Source organism: Coenobita brevimanus, chromosome 32 (assembly GCF_032717465.1).
Source record: "Coenobita brevimanus isolate Jiangsu-jjx chromosome 32, ASM3271746v2, whole genome shotgun sequence".
Lineage (NCBI taxonomy): Eukaryota > Metazoa > Arthropoda > Malacostraca > Decapoda > Coenobitidae > Coenobita > Coenobita brevimanus.
Window position 1 is genome coordinate 9,931,565 of NC_136985.1, and position 17,572 is coordinate 9,949,136.

The 17,572-nt window shown below is 43.1% G+C and overlaps 1 protein-coding gene across 1 annotated transcript; it reads right to left on the bottom strand.

Annotated features, from left to right (window-relative positions):
- Window positions 1–3,446: 3,446 nt before the first annotated feature.
- On the bottom strand, window positions 3,447–16,618 carry LOC145395592 (zinc finger protein 862-like). Its single transcript, XM_080269162.1, has 2 exons — window positions 15,009–16,618; window positions 3,447–3,564 (listed from the first exon to the last, which is right to left on the bottom strand). Exons 1-2 carry the CDS (start codon window positions 16,616–16,618, stop codon window positions 3,447–3,449), a joined length of 1,728 nt encoding a protein of 575 aa, XP_080125288.1.
- Between the last annotated feature and the right edge of the window lie 954 nt (window positions 16,619–17,572).

The following is a 17,572-nucleotide window of genomic DNA, read 5'->3' on the forward strand; positions in this document are numbered from 1 at the left end:
GTTATATGCTAATGACTTTTGGCCCATTGCTGTGGCACAATTGCGATCAAACCATTTTGGGGTGTCTGATTTTTTAGTGAACTCTTGACTTGGTATGATAAATTCCATACCATCTTGTACTAAGTCATTAACCCTTTCACGCGCAGAAAAGACTTTAAGGTTTCCTGGCTCTGACACGCAGGCTTTTCTCCCCTCCCCCCCGGCTGGCGCACGCTCCAAAAATGTGTATTCTCGGCTTATTTTCGCCACCCAAACATATTTATTTTGCCACAAAACCAACATATTTCTATTCGCCGATGTTTGTTCTACACGATAAGCAAAAAACAAAAACACACACCCAAAAAAAAAACACTATACGTTGGCTACGTTAGGGTGCTCAGAATAAACATTCGGGATCATAGATTTCACTTCCCAACATCACAAGTCGAATGTTTACTAATCAATCTCTACATGTTATACCATCAATCGAAAGAGAATTTTATTAGCTTTCGAATGGGTCAGGTCTCAGTTTGATACGAGGTATGGTCTTTGAGTAATAAGCGAAAAAGTAAAATCCATTTTCGACATAAAACAACTTTTTTATTCAGGGCGGGTTTGCGAAGAACTTTCAGCGGCACCATTATGTTTTTATTTCATCATCCTATGCACAATTCCTTCTCTTTCTTCTCAGTAAAGAACGGTGATCCTAGGTCTCATATTTTCGAGTAAAATGCAAAAAACTAAGCGTATTATACTGCGCGCTGACCCGACATCAGCTGCGCTCTCTTACGGTATTTTCCCGTAGTGCACTAACACTTTTATGTTTGCTAGCTACGCTTTCTTTGGTTCTATACCAACAACTATTTTATATAATTACACTTTTTTAGTTTTTAGTCCTCTCAGCAACCACAACTGAACACTAAACCTGTTGCTAGCAACTGAAACTGAAGCTGTACTTATTTCCCTGTCATTTGTGTTGAGGTAAATAACAATATATATGTATATGTAAATATACTGACATAAATACAGGTGAATAGATAAATAAAAAAAGAATATCACGTACTTCTTCAGTGGCAATGATCTTCCTGCAGGACCAGATGAGTTGGGAGGTGAGGAGTTTTGTACTGTGTGTGTGTGTGTGTGTGTGTGTCTGTGCTCCACTAGTGAAGGTATCGCTCGGTATGGTACCGGTCGAAACAATGACCCATGCAAAGCAGCAAATCACATACAGGACACATGTTTCTTGTGTCTTTCCTCATCCCCGACTTGAAGTACAAGGCACACCTGAGCCTCTTCTTGTCAGGGATCCTCGCCCGGTTGTGGCCCAGAGTGCAATCCAACCTCATGTCGTCGTCGATGACCCGGCGATGCTTGCTTGGATACCCTCGTGCTCTGTGGTCCTGTCGTGTGGGAGCTGCGGGCCCAGGCACGGATGCTCCCAACAGACCAGCAACTGGAGGTGGTGGTAGTTCTGGCACCCTTGATGGGCCTCCTGCAGGTGGTGCTGGTGGTGATGGTGGCACCTGTGATGGCCCTGCTTCTGGTAGTGCTGGTGTGGGGTCTCCTGCAGGCTGTGCTAGTGCTGGTGGTGGCTGGGCCAATCTTGGTGCTGGTCGTTGTGCCTGCTGGTGCCAGTTCATGCTGGTGCTGGCTGCTGGGTAGGTAGGTCTGGGGCATTGTGGAGCATGTGTCCAGAAGCGGGCCAGTCCTCTTCGTGGAAATGCAGAAGATCGTAGATGATCTACTCCACAAATTCCAGGAGAGTTACTTGCGCACATCTGTACGTTTTATACAAGGAAAACGCATTGAACAGTGCCATTTGGATGAAGTAGAATGTGATCTTCTTCGTCAACTTGACAGTTCGGCATTGGATGGGGTAGTACTGGACCATCTGATCGAAATGATCCACCCCACCCATAAACCTGTTGTACTCCTCCACAATGATGGGCTTGTGAATGACTTCTCCATGTAGGTTGTCCGCCCGTCATCACCCAGCACCTTTCCTCAAACCCTCTTCAGAATGGTGTCCACAGTGTGGAAGGTGGACACAATGTTCACAACACGCTTGTCCCTCCACAGTAGGACTAGCACATTGTCCTTGCGCCTGTATGCCATGCCCCCCTTGGGCAGGTTCTTAGCCCTGGTGATGGCCTGCAGCTGGCGTGGCGGTCTCTAGGCAGCCATAGGGTCCCACACACGTAAAACCCTGCGTGAAGAGTCATTCCCACAGGGCTACAGAATTGTAACAGTTGTCTATGAACAACTTATAGCCCTGGTCCTTCAACGGTTCCACGAGGCCCAACACCGTGTTCTGGAGGGTACGCTGCACCCCCACGTAGACCTCGAAGTTTAGATGTAGCCAAGGATGACTCAGCCAGCATGTACATCTTGATGGAATACTTGTTGGGCTTCTGGGGTGTAGATGCGGAGGGACAGCCAGCCCTTCCACCCCAAACGGCCCTCATCCAGGCTGAGCTGCTCCTTGGGTAGGTATGCTGACTGGAACTGCTGAAGGAGGTACTCCATAACCATGTGAACACGGATGAGCCGATCTTGGTTGTCCCGGGGAATGGCGAGTGAGTTGAAGGCGTGGACAGTGCTTCAGGATGGTGCTGAAGCATCTTCCAGTCATCGGCCGCTGGACCCTAGGGTAGTCATGCAGCTCGGAGCTCCGCCAGTAGTGCCTGATGGTTGGAAGGTGCATGAACCCCATGAAAAGGTATAACCCCAGGAACTTGGCCACCTCCTCTTCACTGCAGGAGAACCAGGCATCCAGCTGAGTCCCCAGGAATGTGGCGTACTGGTTGGTTTCCACAGTGAGGTATGACAACAACTCCAGCGTGAAGAAGGGCTGGAAGAACTGCAGGGGAGTTGTCGGAATATCCACCTTCATTCCCGGGGAGCCAGTGAACGGCCCATGGTTCGGTGTGAACAGGTCACTGCTCCACCCAGGATCCTCTTCAGCGGCGGTGGCAGCAGGTCAGCCTGTCAACACCCTTCGGCCTGCCCTCCGACCCCTTAGACGTCCCCTTTGTCCAGGCAGAGGACCACGACGCCCTCGTCTAGGAGGGGACGCCTCGGACGAGGACGAGGACAAGACAGAGGGATCTGGGGATATCAGGCTCCTCGACTTAACTGGCGAGGATGTCACTGTAGCATTCTGCACGGCAGAAGCAGGTGGAAGGGCCATCACAACGAATGATGGCCCGGCTTCCGGTGACACTGGCTTGCCAAGGGGGGCAGAAGGGCCTGGAGATTGGGAGCCGGTGAAGAGAGCGGTGGGGCCGGCAGGTCCTAGATGTGGGAAGGGTTATCCAGTGAAGCTGGCTGATGATGATGGTGTGGTCTCCCACGAAGGAAGGCAGTGGGGCACCTCCACTTGCTGATTGGATGGCATCAGCTCAACCTCCTCCATCCCAGAATGGTCGCTCTCAATGTCGCTGTCCGACTCTACCTAATCAAGGATTTTATGCCACTCGTGTGGTGCCAACCTGCATCTCATTTTTGCAAGACTGCTGTTGTTGCAAGCCAACTGGAGAATAAATAGCTGTCAGAAGGGATTGTGGACCCTGTGGCAGTCCAATGCTGTGGTAGAAGTGTGAGCTTAAATAAAGGAGTGAAGATATTTTATTCACAGCCAACCAAGAACTTGGCCCAACACTGGCACAATGCAAGGATTCATGATATACGTGTATGACCTTGAAAAACATCGTCTCCTACACCTGACTTAGTGCACAGGTAGGGGCTACTAGCACGTGGTTACCCCTTTCATTTTCTTTGCATATTACACATAACCAAATCTATCATTTTTATGAGATACACAGTACATTTCATCAGTAACATGTAAATGGACGTGTTCCATAGGCCGTTACCTGTGCGCTAAGGTGTAGCTGACAGTGTTTCCCTTACGAGAATAGGCTGCAGTAGGTCAGTCTTTCACTGTCTTTTCACATAAAACATTGCCAAATATATCAGTACAAGGGAAACAGTATATTTCACCAAAAAAATGTATATATGTAAATGCACGTGTTCCTAACTTTGCATTGAATTTCGCTACCTTTGTGCTTGCTCAGGTGTATGACACACACTCTTCCTTATGAGCACGTGGGTCAGTTTTTCACTGTCTTTTCACATAAAACATAACCAAATACACAGTATATTTCACCAAAAAAAACAAAACATATATATGTAAATGCACGTGTTCCTAACCTCGCGTTGCATTTTGCTACCTTTGTGCTAGCTCAGGTGTATGACACTCTTCGTGACGAGCACGTGGCTCAGTCTTTCATGTTATTTCCACATAATACGTAGCCTAATCTATCAATTTATGAGATACACAGTATATTTCACCAAAATAAATGTATATGCACGTCCTACGTAAGTCAATTATGTGGCCCATGCCTGGCCTTACCTGTCCACTGAGGTGTAGCAGATGTTTCCCTTACCTGAAGATGCTGCAGTGTTTATGATTTTATTTCACAATACACATAATCAAATCCATCATATTATGAGACATACAGTATATTTCACCACAGCGCTACCTGATCGTGCTCTGTATGTCACATCTGCGATACCTAAGGTATCGCAGACGATAGTTTCTGATGAGCATGTGGTGCAATGTTTATGTTCATCCACACAAGCATATGATAAACATATCAATAACATTCATGCTTTATTTCACTCAGAAAGCATACGGAATAAGTATAACAATAGGATAAAATCGAATATCCCTATAAACCTCCTGTATTTTATCCCCTCCTGACAACAGCGTGCCATGGCTGTAAGGCGTACATGACTCCTGTCCTAGCCAATATTTCATCACATACACTCGTTGCACTATACTATCTATTGCACAATAACACTATCCACCAAATATCAGCATAAAACAAGGACTTCATCAACACCTTGGCAAATATTCCCTTCAAGACAATGCCGTTTCATCAGGCAGTTTTCCCCCTCCCTCAGCTAAACGTTTCACCATGTCTTTATTCACTGGCTATTGCACACTATATTCACCTGATTCACTGTCACTATTACTCAGTGGTTGAATACTCACATTGGGTGCAGGGTAGAGGGAGTGTAGTTGTTGGGAACTGCCGATAAACAGGGTAGACATACCACAATCTTCGTTGGGCCAACGGCAGAATAACGGCCGTGAATGATTCACAAAAACCTAATTCCCTATTGCAAACACCATATCTAATCACAATAGTGCCCAAAAAGTAAACACAAGCACTATTGGTATAATGGAATATGACGCACATCCCAGGACGGGGTAAATAGCGTGAGATTTAAATGCCCAGTCATGCACTACCTTCTCCCCTGACAGCTGATGCAGAACTAATCAACCTGGCCAGGCTGCTGCACTTCTTGGGCCCTGAGGTTGCCAAGTCATTACTTTTGATGAGACGCGCAGGAACTATGATGCGTCCAAAAATGACGCCAATCAGCTGAAAACTTTTTCTTTGACGAAGGTTTTTATGCTTTTATGACAACAAACGTGTCATCACGTATAGTCACAGACATGCCCAAATGACAACAAACGTGTCATCGTGCACGAAAGGTTTAATGTGGGCCTAGGTAGATTTGATGTCAATAGAGAAAAAAGACTACCATGGAGTGTCAGCAAGATAATTTCTGAATCCAACCTGGTCTGCCCTGTCAAAGTGCCATTGGGTCACCCTGACAGGCTCAGAATGGGGAGGTTTGGGGGAGCCAACTAACAGGGCTTTGATGAAATTGTTGTCAGAGGATCCAAGTAGTGGCAGTATTTCAGTCCTGTGTTAATCTGAATTGTCAAGAATAGATCAAAGAGATAGGCATTACAGTCAGGATTATCTAGTATTCAGGTTGGCTGCATTGACAACTGTGTGAGATTAAACTATTCTGCAACCAGCTCGCATTCTAGACCAGTATCGTCAGTCCTTGCAGATGCTATAACCATTCTATATTATGTACATTAAAATCACTCAATATGGTAAGTTAAGTGCTAAGGGTGAGGTTAAGGTTAGTCAACTGTGTGGGTATGGAGTCAAATACACTGAGTTCTGAAGAAGCACTGGGGGAGCAATATAGAAAAGGTATATATTTGGTAATATTTAGATAACTTAGTTTACACAATAAATAATCGAAATTAGTTGAAGTGAATTTCAAAACAATGTCAACTGAAAAGTCAGATTTGATATAACAACAGGTGCCACCCTTGTTACAGAAGTTTGTGAGGAAATGGTAACCAGGTGAACAAAATAAGGATACTTCAGTAGTAGGAGAGATTTGGGATTCTGTTAGGAACAGGGCTAGAGGGGATACTGACTGAAGAAAAAAGCGAACTGAATTCAAATTGGTATTAATACCATGGATATTGGTGAAGTATAGGGCCGAACCTGTGCTTCTCTGCTGAAGAACATGAAATGTAATTGCATTAGTCGCTGTCAGCACAGTTGCTTGATAGCAAACGGGAGGACCTTATGCTGCCAGCCCTACCCTGCCAATGGTAGCAATCCCAGATACCACTGCATCTGCTGATGTTAATGCAGTGGCCATTGTTAAGGGGGAATGAAAATACATGTAATATCTAACGTGGTGTAGACAGTTGAAGGTAGAGGTATCATCAGAGTATGCTGGCCTACTCTGTGTAAGTGAGAACACTGAAAATGTTCAGCAAAGGGAGATGGACAGGACCAGGTCCTGGGCTGATGAAATGGGAGCTCCAGATCTCTCTATCTTCAGGTTGCCATCCACCTCAGGAGTACCACCCTGTTCAACTGGTGCAACTGTAGTGCCAGCAGGTTAGGTTTTGATTTAGTATAAGTGATATATAAGTGTAATATGAGTGTAATTTGGTAATACAATACAATTTAGTATAAGTGTTGCTGATGATTGTAATTTAGTATAAGTGTAATATAAGTATAGTATTAGTGTGATTTTTGTATTGTAGAGTTCATGTAGGAGGTAAACATCTATGTACTATGCAATTCGCGTCAAGTATTGCATCAGCCGATTACACTCCTCCCCCCCTCCATGAGACACATTGGTAGCAATAATTTGGCGGACATTTAAGTTAGCCAAGACTTCACAGTCTTCCAATTAAGTAAATTCAGGGATATCCTTCAATTCTAATCCATTTCAATGATAGAACATTAATTGACGAGTATCAGAAGGGAGAGGCAGTCAACACGACATCCTAGGAGATGCTAACACTGAAATTTTTGGCTGCTGCATGTATACCCGTGGCCAGGCTTAACCAACATAAGTAGCGTCCGAACCCCATAATGAAAATTTAATATCAAGTGATGAGATCATTACCAATAGTTCTCAAATTTTAACTATCGTTATTCAATTTCTGTGAATACTATCAACCCCGACAGGTCAATTACAGAGTAAAAGACTCATGACATGGGTGCTAAGGAATGAGAGTAATCGGGGAGTTGACACACTCAGGCGTTATCGAACTGGTTCCCCTACATAAAGAAGAGCACGCGTCGTGCGTGTTATTCCGTGACCATCTCTCATCTCATTCACAGGTCAGTACTTAAAGCCCTTATATCCCCCCCCCCATTTATTTCTGCATTAAGTTTATTTACGTTGATCACTCACTTCATGTTGTGAGTTGTGAAGAACAGAATAAGTAACAGTTGTAATCGCTAGCATAACTCTTGATTAACCCCTACACCGCGGGCATGTTTACCCATGTTTTGCGTGTGCCGCGGGGTTATTCGGGCTCCGACAGACTCTCAAAAAATATTTGCCAAAAATCAGTTATTAGCCCTAGATTATTAAAATTAAATATGCTTATGGCACATACCTTCAGCTTTCTCCTGGAATGTTTGTTGAGCCTTCCTCAGTTACCATAGGACTTGTGGAGACCTCTGAATTTGGGTAACGAAGTCTCCACTTTAAACTTCCCGACAACTCGTAATATGATTACCACAGCCAGATATTAACACTATAAACACTACTCTATGATTTTCAAGTAGTTTGGAATCCATACTCCAAAAAAAAACCCACTGTGAAAGCAATGAAAATTACGAGCACGTCTGACCGTCGCACTGGCACTAGTTCGCTCTTGGTACTCTGTCATTTATTATTCATAAAACCCCTCACAATTTATATTTCTATTACTATATAACACTTATCTATATCCACAGTCTTTATCCATAAGTTTCCTTCAGTAGTATTAGTTTATTGTCACTGTAGGGATTCAATTTCTTTCAGTAAAATATGTAGCATTCACTTTCTCGTCCTGTATACTAGCATTGAGAGTGAATGTCACTTTCATCTTCACTCTCATAACTCATAGTATTCAGACATGCTAGAGTGAAACTTTCACTTTCATTACTCCTAGGGTATATACTCGTATTCTTATAATACTACTCATTTACATTTCTATTTACGTTCTCTATTTTACTTAGGTTATTTACATTTCCATTTTATTTACACTGTGTTATGCACTGTCACTTGAAGTAACTTATAAAACTATTTTCCATTGTTCACGTATATTTACATTAATTACTTTCACTTGCTGTTTACACATTATTTACAATTCCACTTGCACTGTTTTACTCAATAGAAAGATCGTAGTTACTCTTTTATCAATTGTCAGCCCTTTACCTCTTTCCACACGAGGTTTAGTAGGGGGTAAAGGTCACAGGGCCCTTTGCATGGGAGTTAAAAAGTCCCTGAAGTCAGCAAGAAGAAACAGACGTACCTCTACTTCGGAAGATGAGAGTAAACTGATAAGGGAGGGCCGTGGTAGAGGCCTACTTAGGGGATATTCAGTGCTACCAATGTTAGCTCTTGAAACAGCTATGTATAGCACAAATGATTGGCAGGAAATCTAGACAATACATTATAAATTAGGTAGTTCCAGGTGAATGTAAATATCACTTAGGCTTCTCCCTTCCCTCCTTACATGTATATTTATTACGAAAATAGATTATACAGCATATTTCAAGGGGAAAAAACAGCGAAAATTAGCGAATGAGTGCACGTGAGGTGTTGTCAGGTGATAATTAGCCAATTCCAGGTGTATGGCACTCTCACTTATCTTATTTCTTTCTTGTATATATTATTTGGTATAAGAATAGGACATAGGGCTTATATCAATGGATGAAATCAGTGAAAAATTCCAGGGAAGATTTACTTAGCTGTAGCACGGCCGGGCAGGTGAGAGGATAGGGTAATGGAGGGGGGGTTGGGAGGGGAGTCAAGAACGGGGAGAAATGGCTAAATTGTCAACAATGGATGGGAGTACAGATGAGATTAGGAGTGCTGACTAGCGTTGGACATTGGCAGTACTGATAGATGATACAAGCCCCCACTTGGAAGCCCGGGTGAATTCAAAATAACACAGAATCACAAAAGCGACGACCCGCGGTATGATCCCTTGCTCCCAAGCGTCACGAAAGTGACGCCCCGCGGTTAAGGGGTTAATTCCGTGACCATCATTCATCTCATTCACAGAGGCCACTCAGCACCAACCAAATCACAATCTCTCCAGCCACATAGTCACACTTACATAAATTTACACTCCCACCCCCCTTTGTTTAGTCCAATTCTAGATTTAGTTTGAGCTGTAAGTGGGCACACTACCAATTTTTTCTTATTTCATTGATGTAACGGAGCGTGACTGTTATTAATATAGGATTGAGAAATCGTTTTTTTTTTGTGTGTGTGTTGTAATGAAATCAGATCAATTCATATGTTATAATATTGCTTCCTAGGTTGAAAATTTGTATTCATTAAACATGTTGTACCTTCTGAGTCCCCTTGTGATCTGGACTGACTGACACATGTAAATCTCATTTTTAGTACGATAGTGGGGAGTTGCAGTAAATAATATCGATCCTCCCCGAGTCCACCTGCGACCAGGAAGGATGGCACCTTGCTATTGTTTAATAGATCATTTAAGGTAGATCACTGTGAGAGAAGTCAATATTCAGTTCATCGAGAAATTGGGTTTGTCAACATTGGAAGTATCATCAAAAGAAATGCAAACATCCTATCTCGGGTTTTCAAACTACCTTCTCCAACCAGCACGATGTGCGTGGCCCATAAGGTGTATTAGAGAGTAAATGGACCCGTATACCTGAGCCAACCAAAATTCAAGCTACCCTCTTTAAGTGGAATTCAAGCCCATCTTTTCCCTCACAGTTCGACTAACTACTTTGGACATATCAGAAATATGGAATTATTTCACTCCAGTTAGGCTTAATAATACATTCATTGGAAGAAATTAAATTTCCACAATACTTATCATATACTTCAAGGAGAAGCTGTAAGTCCCAAGAATAGTAGAGGCTTGGATTTCACACACAAGGCTGGGCTCGGTACCCTCGTGGCAGTTACGTTGGGATCCCCAAATGTATGATATTACACTACAATTTACTCCTTTTAGTACTTCAGGATTTTGATCATTGGCAGCACTCTAAAAGAAAATTAATAAGGATAAGAATATCACTTATAATTATGGAGAACTTCACTAGGAATGCGAGTATTGCCAAGCATGTTGCCACTCACCTATTTAAGAAAGAGGTGGATAATTTGGCTGAGGCAGCTGTTGTGGCAGATAATTAATGTATTATCTGCATATACGATTCTAAGCCTTGTTTATTTGGTAGATGTAGGTGAGTGGATCAATTAAACTCAATAAACCCATCCTACTGCAAAGCAGTTAATATTAATTTACATGGCTTCCACTGGAGAAAACTGTGACCCCAGAGGATGTTAGTTCGACTACATAGAATGGGAACATTGTTGCTAATGGATCAGTAAGAATGTCCAAGTTTTATCAGTTTTATAATAAGAAAGGTCTTGTAGAAAAATGAAAGGAAGTCACAGAACCAAATCTATTGCTCTGATAAATACTCGGGGGATTGCTAATGCTGAAACGAGCAACCCCATTAAATAGACTGAATGGTAGTCACATCCATCTTCAGTAGTATTTACTGAGTGTGAAACCAGAATTTTTTTTTATGTGATGAAGAAGGAACCAAAGGCCATGAGCCCGCAATAACAGTTCCCTCCAAGAGAAAAACAAAATACAATAGAGAGCCAAATTCAAGACCCATTCATTTTGACATGCCTGGACACACTGCGTTTGAAAGACTAGAGATCATAGGCAGCAGGAAATACAGACAGAGAGAGACAGTTCCAGAGTTGACCTGTTGCATAAATGAAGGACTGGGAGTAACGGTTAACTCTTGCATTAGAAAGTTGGACAGAAAAGGGATGAGAGTTTGCTGCTAGACGGGTGCTATGCACCTGTCGTAAAGGTGGAGGAATGCATGCAGACAGTTCAGAGGAGCAGTGACCATTAAAGTAGCAATAGAAAAGAGATAAAGATGCAACAGTGCGGCGAAGAGACAGAGGTTGAAGGGAGTCAGTAAGAGGAGGAGAGTTAATAAGACGAAAAACCTTTGACTCCACACTATTGAGATGAGCTGTATGTGGGGAGCCTCCCCACACATGAGAGTTGTACTCCACGCAGGGGCAGATAAAACCCCTGTATAGAGTCAACAATTGTGCAGAGGTAAAGAAAGAATGGAGTCGGCTTAGCATACCTAATCTCTTGGAAGCAGATTTTACAAGAGATGTAATATGATCTTTCCAAGATAAGTCCTGGGAAAATGAAACCCCAAGCATGTTTAAGGATGATGCAGGATTAAGCTGAATATTATTAAACATTAGTGGGTATACCTATGGAAGATTTTGTCGGGTTAATAGGTGTAAGAACTGAGTCTTAGATGCATTAAAAACAACCAGATTATTTTTACCCCAGTCAGAGATACGAACCAAGTCAGACATTAGGTGTGCCATAGCCTCATCCCTTGTTTGTTGAAGTAACTACTGAGATGGGCGTCGCAGGAACCGAATGGAAAGGTGAAGGGTGGAGTCATCAGTGCATGAGTGGATAGGGTTAGATGTACAGCTTAGAAGGTCATTGATGAATAAAAGGAAGAGAGTTGGTGATAGGACAGAGCCCTGAGGAACACCACTGTTGACAGATCTAGGAGAAGAATGATGGCCGTCTACTACAGCGGCTATAGAACGACCAGAAAGGAAGCTAGCGACGAAGGCACAGATAGAAGGATAGAAACCATAAGAGGGCAGTTTGGAAATTAAAGATTTATGCCAGACTCGATCGAAAGCCTTTGAGATGTCAAGTGCCATGGCAAAGCTTTCGCCAAAGTCCCGAAAGGAGGATGACCAGGAGTCTGAAAGGTAGGTGAGAAGATTGCCAGCGGAGCGTCTCTGATGGAACCCGTACTGACGGTCAGAAAGAAGGTTGTGATAGGAAAGTTGCCTTAAAATTTTTGTATTGCGAATTGACTCGATAACTTTTGAAATACAGGACGTTAAAGCAATTGGACGATAGTTGGAGGGTTGGGAGTGGTCACCCTTCTTTGGGACTGGCTGAATGAGAGCAAACTTCCAGCAAGAAGGAAAGGTACAAGTTGACAGACAAAGGCGAAAGAGTTTGCCTAGACAGGGTGTAAGCACAGAAGCACAGTTCTGGAGGACAACAGGAGGGACTTCCTCAGGCCCATATGCCTTGTTAGTACTGAGGCCAGTGATGGCAGAAAATTCATCAGCTGAAGAAATTTTAATGTCAGCCATGAGGAAGTAGAGGGGGGACGTGATGGAGGGACAGCACCGGAATCGTCTAAGGTGGAATTGGAGGAGAAAGTTTGTGTGAAGAGAACCGCTTTATCAGTAGAAGAAACAGCTACAGAACCATCAGAGTAGAAAAGAGGAGGGAAGGATGATGAGGCAAAGTTGTTAGAAAGGTTTTTGGCAAGGTGCTAGAAGGAGCAGGAAGAATCTGAGTTGGAGAGTTGAGAGCATTTAGTACGGATGAAATTATTTTTAGCAGAGCAAAGAACAAACTTAGCACAATTCCAGGCAGAAACGTAAAGATGATGTGATTCATGGGTGGGTTGGCTCCGGTACCTTGCTGCGGACAGCATTAGAACAAACGTGATTAAACGAAGGCTTTCTTGCGTTAGACAAAGGATACAAGAAAGGAGTAGTCAGCTGTTGACAGTCAAAGTCCAGAAGAGCTATGACTGAACATTAGTGAAAATGGGATACTGAAGCCGTCAGTAATTTATGAAGATGGTACTAAGTCTCCATCAGAGCATCCTTCCTCAAACCGTAAGCAAAGTGACTCTCCCATAGACACACTGTTTGCTAGATTCATTTCTAAAGGACTAGTGATAATTGATAATGAAAATACTAAGCTAGTCACAATTCCCCGAGACAGGTGCTTCACAGTCTCTTATGCTGAAGATGATAATAAATGTTGCGTAGCCTGACGAATGTGTCTTATTACAGGGAGTAGTTGATTGTGTGTCTCTTCCCTTGGCTGAAGTGGAGCCTCAGTCAGAATTAGTTTCAGGTCCAGTATGTGTGGTCATTGTTGACCAGTTTCCTGTGAAATGTGTCCTTTTCCTTTTGGGTAGTGATTTAGCAAGGCAAGTGAGTGCAGTTCCTTGTGTATCAGAAAGTCCCATAAGCTAGAAGAGGACAAAAGCACTGGAGGTAGAATGCCTTTCACTGTGCTCTACCTGTGTTCTAACCAGAGCCATGACGGCAAAATTCCGTCTACTTAGTGATTTTGTTCATACTAATGAGGTGCCAGATGATATTTCTCTGGCTGATACTTGCTTTACCCAGCTGACTTACTCTGAGGTTAAGGACTCCTCACATAGTACTGCAGGTCTAGCTATGACTGGCTGAGATGCAGAGAGCTGATTCAGAGACTGCAGCAGCTCTGACTGACTCTATAGTGGGTGTGGATGAACGTGAGGCTCAGTTGTCAGACTATTTCTACCTATGAGTGAATGGTATCTTGATGCATCGTTCGAGACTTCCCTGCGCTGCTCATAATGATAAGAGGGCGAACATACATCAAAACTGGTTGTTCCAAAGGTATAGAGACAGGATATTCTAGCAATTGCTCATATTTCTACTTTGGCAGGTCCCTTGGGAGTGATGAAGACTCTGTCTCTAATCTTGCAATTTTTCTGCTGACCTGGAATTCGTTGAGATTTTTCGCAGTGTTGTAGCTCATGCAACACTGCCAGCTGGTAGTAACAAGCCTGTTCTTGTAGTGCCACTGGTTCCTCCTCCTGTCTCTGATGTCCCATTCGCTAGAGTTCTTCTAGATATTGTCTGCTCTGGCAAGGACCTCATCAGACCACCAGTATATTCTAACCATGTTAGACATGACCACTATGAATCCTGAAGCCATCCCTTTGCAAAACACTTCAGCTAAAGCAGTGATAAGGGAGATAATTTATATTTCACTAAGTCTGATCTTCCAAGTGAGGTGCAGTCAGATCAGAGGAACAGTTCCATGTCAAAATTATTCAGACCAACCCTCAAAGAGTTTGTGATCTCCCACATCACCTCAGCCTACCATCGTCAGAGTTAGGGAGTTTGGAGAGATATCAACTCACCCTCACACAAATGTTAAAGAAATATTGTATCGTTCATGAAAAGGACTGGGACAAAGTTCTTCCCTTCCTGTTCTTTACAACCAGCGAGACACCAATTGATTCCATAGGTTACTCCCGACTTGAGTTGATTTTTTGTCACAAGATGAGAAGTCCAGCATTAGGAACATACAGCGATGAGGGTCAAGTTAATCTGTTAACCTACAGTATGTCTCATATTTCAAATAATAACAGGCCAAGAGTTTAGAAGTACCGAAGGCAAATTTGAAGTCCGCTCAAAAGATGTCAAAGAGTTGGCATGATAAAAGCAAGCAAGCTAGGAGCAGAGTGTTTCGCCTAGTAGCCAGAGTGATAGCATTGGGTCACTGTTCATGGACAGCTATTATAGGCAAGTTGCTCAGGCCCTTGTGTAGTTGAGAATTGGACAGTGTTGCCACTCACAGAAACAATAAAGGCCCAAATGGCCAACTTAGAAAAAAAACAAGATTGACCCCAAAACTACTAGGTTCAAATAACACTTGGAATAAATGTTGATTCTTAAAATATGACCAAAATTGATATTAATCTTACCTATAGTACAGAAGAAATAATTGAAGGAAGAATTGTTTGGGCTCGTCAGTATCACTGCTGGCAATATCGGGCTCCCAAGAGTGCAGAGTTGCTTGTTCACTCTGGCTGGTTCTCTTTGTGTGACTTTGGTGACACTTGCCAGTGTTGACGTCACTGATGAGTACAGAGGAAGGTTCCCACTCGTGACAGGCTACTTCCTGATGTGAGATGGCTCGTTTAGCGAGTAATCGGTCTGCAATTGTATTCGCCTGAAGTCTGTTTGCTTGCTTTGTCTTAACCATGTTAACCTGCGAGAATACTATTTCAACACAGGCAGAGGAATGGGGTAAGGCTAGAAGGCCACACATTAATTTTGAAAGCACATCAAATTTCACAAGGTTATTACCATCCTTGATAATAAGTATATCTTGCCAGAAAGAGGTTGCATTGTGGCTCAAGTTTTGCAGACTTTCCTTTGCATAAAGCAAGTCTTGCCACTGATCTTGCAAAACATCAAAGTCTTCTTCTTTGACGAGAGTTGGAAAGCATACTGCAAGTTCAGCAATTGACTTTACACTTCTTTGAGGATTCAATGCTTCTTTGGGCTCTACAACCTGCAGCTTAACAAGTAGACAGTCTTCCTCAAGGGGAAATCTTTTTTTCATTTGGCTACACAGTTCCACTAGAAACTTTTGACAATATAGCGAAAATCTTTTCTTTACTTCCTTATCTGGTAGTGGTTCTCTCATTAGCAATGCCTGGCATCGCCCACCCAAATTAATGTCGTCTAGTCTCTTGTACTGCGAACTGTCACAGGGATCAATACTAGCAAGTGTCTTGGAAAGAACCACTTCTCGAACAAACATAGCTAGTAGACTTCTGTACTCATCAGCAATGGTAGCATACAGGGTTCCGAGCCTAAAATATCCAGACTGGAATTCAAGGTTCATCTTATCTACATTGCCGAGGACATAATTCAAAAATAGAAGCATATGCTTAGTTCCACGGTTGGCCATGGTTTTGTGTATTTCTGCTGCCCCATCGAGTTTCACAGCCTCTGTCTTAATTTCTGCTTGGAAAAACAGTTCAAGGGCATCCCACTGCTCTAATATCCGAGCGATAACTTGTCCTCTTGATAGCCACCGCGTCTGAGACAGCTTTAACATTCGGCGTTTTGGACTCTCCACAATATCTTGAATTAGTTGAAACTGATGCTGACGCTTACTGCTGTGAGCGAAATAGCAGCAAACGTCTCTTAAAAACTGCTCCAAGAAGGAAGGTAACTGAGAACAGGCATGGCTTGCACAAAGAGCAAAGGAGTGACATGTGCGTCCTAATATAAACACTGATGGCACATCTCTCTTCAGAAAAGCCTGGAACCCATTGTTTATGCCGAGCATAGCTGAACGATTATCGCTCGCAAATCCAATGATATTATGAAGGGGTATATCCTTGCTTGCGTGCAGTTTCTTTACAGCTTTATTGAGGCCTTCACCACTAGCATCATCGATCTCAACAATGTCAAGTAATGCATCAATCACTTTGCTTTTCCTCTGGTCAAAATACCTCACCATTACTGCAAGGATCTGGGATACAGATATGTCGGTGCTCTCGTCAACAAGAAAACACATTTTCCCTGCACACTCTGGCTATTTCCTCACGTTCCTCATGCGCAATACCATCTCTCATCACATACGCTGCTTTAGTTTTTTTCAAACTCATATTCTGCGCTATTTCACTGTCTGGAAACATCTTTCTTACTACTTGTATCAGATGGTCAGCTTGCTTAAATGGAGTCCCATGCTCTGCCATGAATCCAGATAGCAAAAGTTCAGCTCTGCTTACTTTACTTTGAAAATCTTCTTCAGGCTTTTTCTGATGATGAACTGATCAATCACTGTGGCACCTTTCTTTGCACTCAAATTTTTCACATGTTTAGAGGAAGATTTATAGTTCAGAAGCCTAGACCTATTACAGCGTTTCAGTTTTGTGTCCAATACACAGCAGATTGCAGTGTATTTCTCTTTAGGGTCAGCTTGAAGCCAGTCTTTAAACTCCACATCTGTTAACCACTCCTGCCGGAAAGCTTGCTGATACCATACTTTGGGCTTTTTTGTTGGTGGTGTACTGGCTCCACTGCAACAAGATACCTCAGTGTCACTCATTGCTGACATAATTTACAATTTTTCTAGCAATTAGGCAGCAGAATCAAATGTTTGGGACCCTTAAGTCTGACGTGTTACCGCAGGCACGACAATGATCTAACTGATGCTGGGAAGGGATAGATCGACAGACTGTCGCAAACGAACTCACAGGAATGAGACGTGTCCAGCTTCAGCTAGTAGTGCGGCCACATTTTCAAGTTTGATTTAAAAATTCCACTACAATTCGCCCAATTTGCTATTATTTTACTCACTATTTCAGTTCATATATATGTCTATCTATCTATCTATTGCCAGACGCCTCAATCCCGTTTGGGATGGCCACAAACAAATCGCCTCCAAGTCGCCCTGTCCCCCGCAATTTCACTCCCCTGCTCCCAACTCACACCCCCCTCTCTCATATACCTCTCCACCCCATCTCTC

Excerpts from the sequence above, each read along its gene's own strand:
- LOC145395592 (XM_080269162.1), bottom strand. The coding sequence starts at position 16,618 with ATGTGTTTTCTTGTTGACGAGAGCACCGACATATCTGTATCCCAGATC. Across the intron at positions 3,565-15,008 it reads TTATTTCTTCTGTACTATAG|CATTGGACTGCCACAGGGTC; the intron begins GTAAGATTAATA and ends CTTCTACCACAG.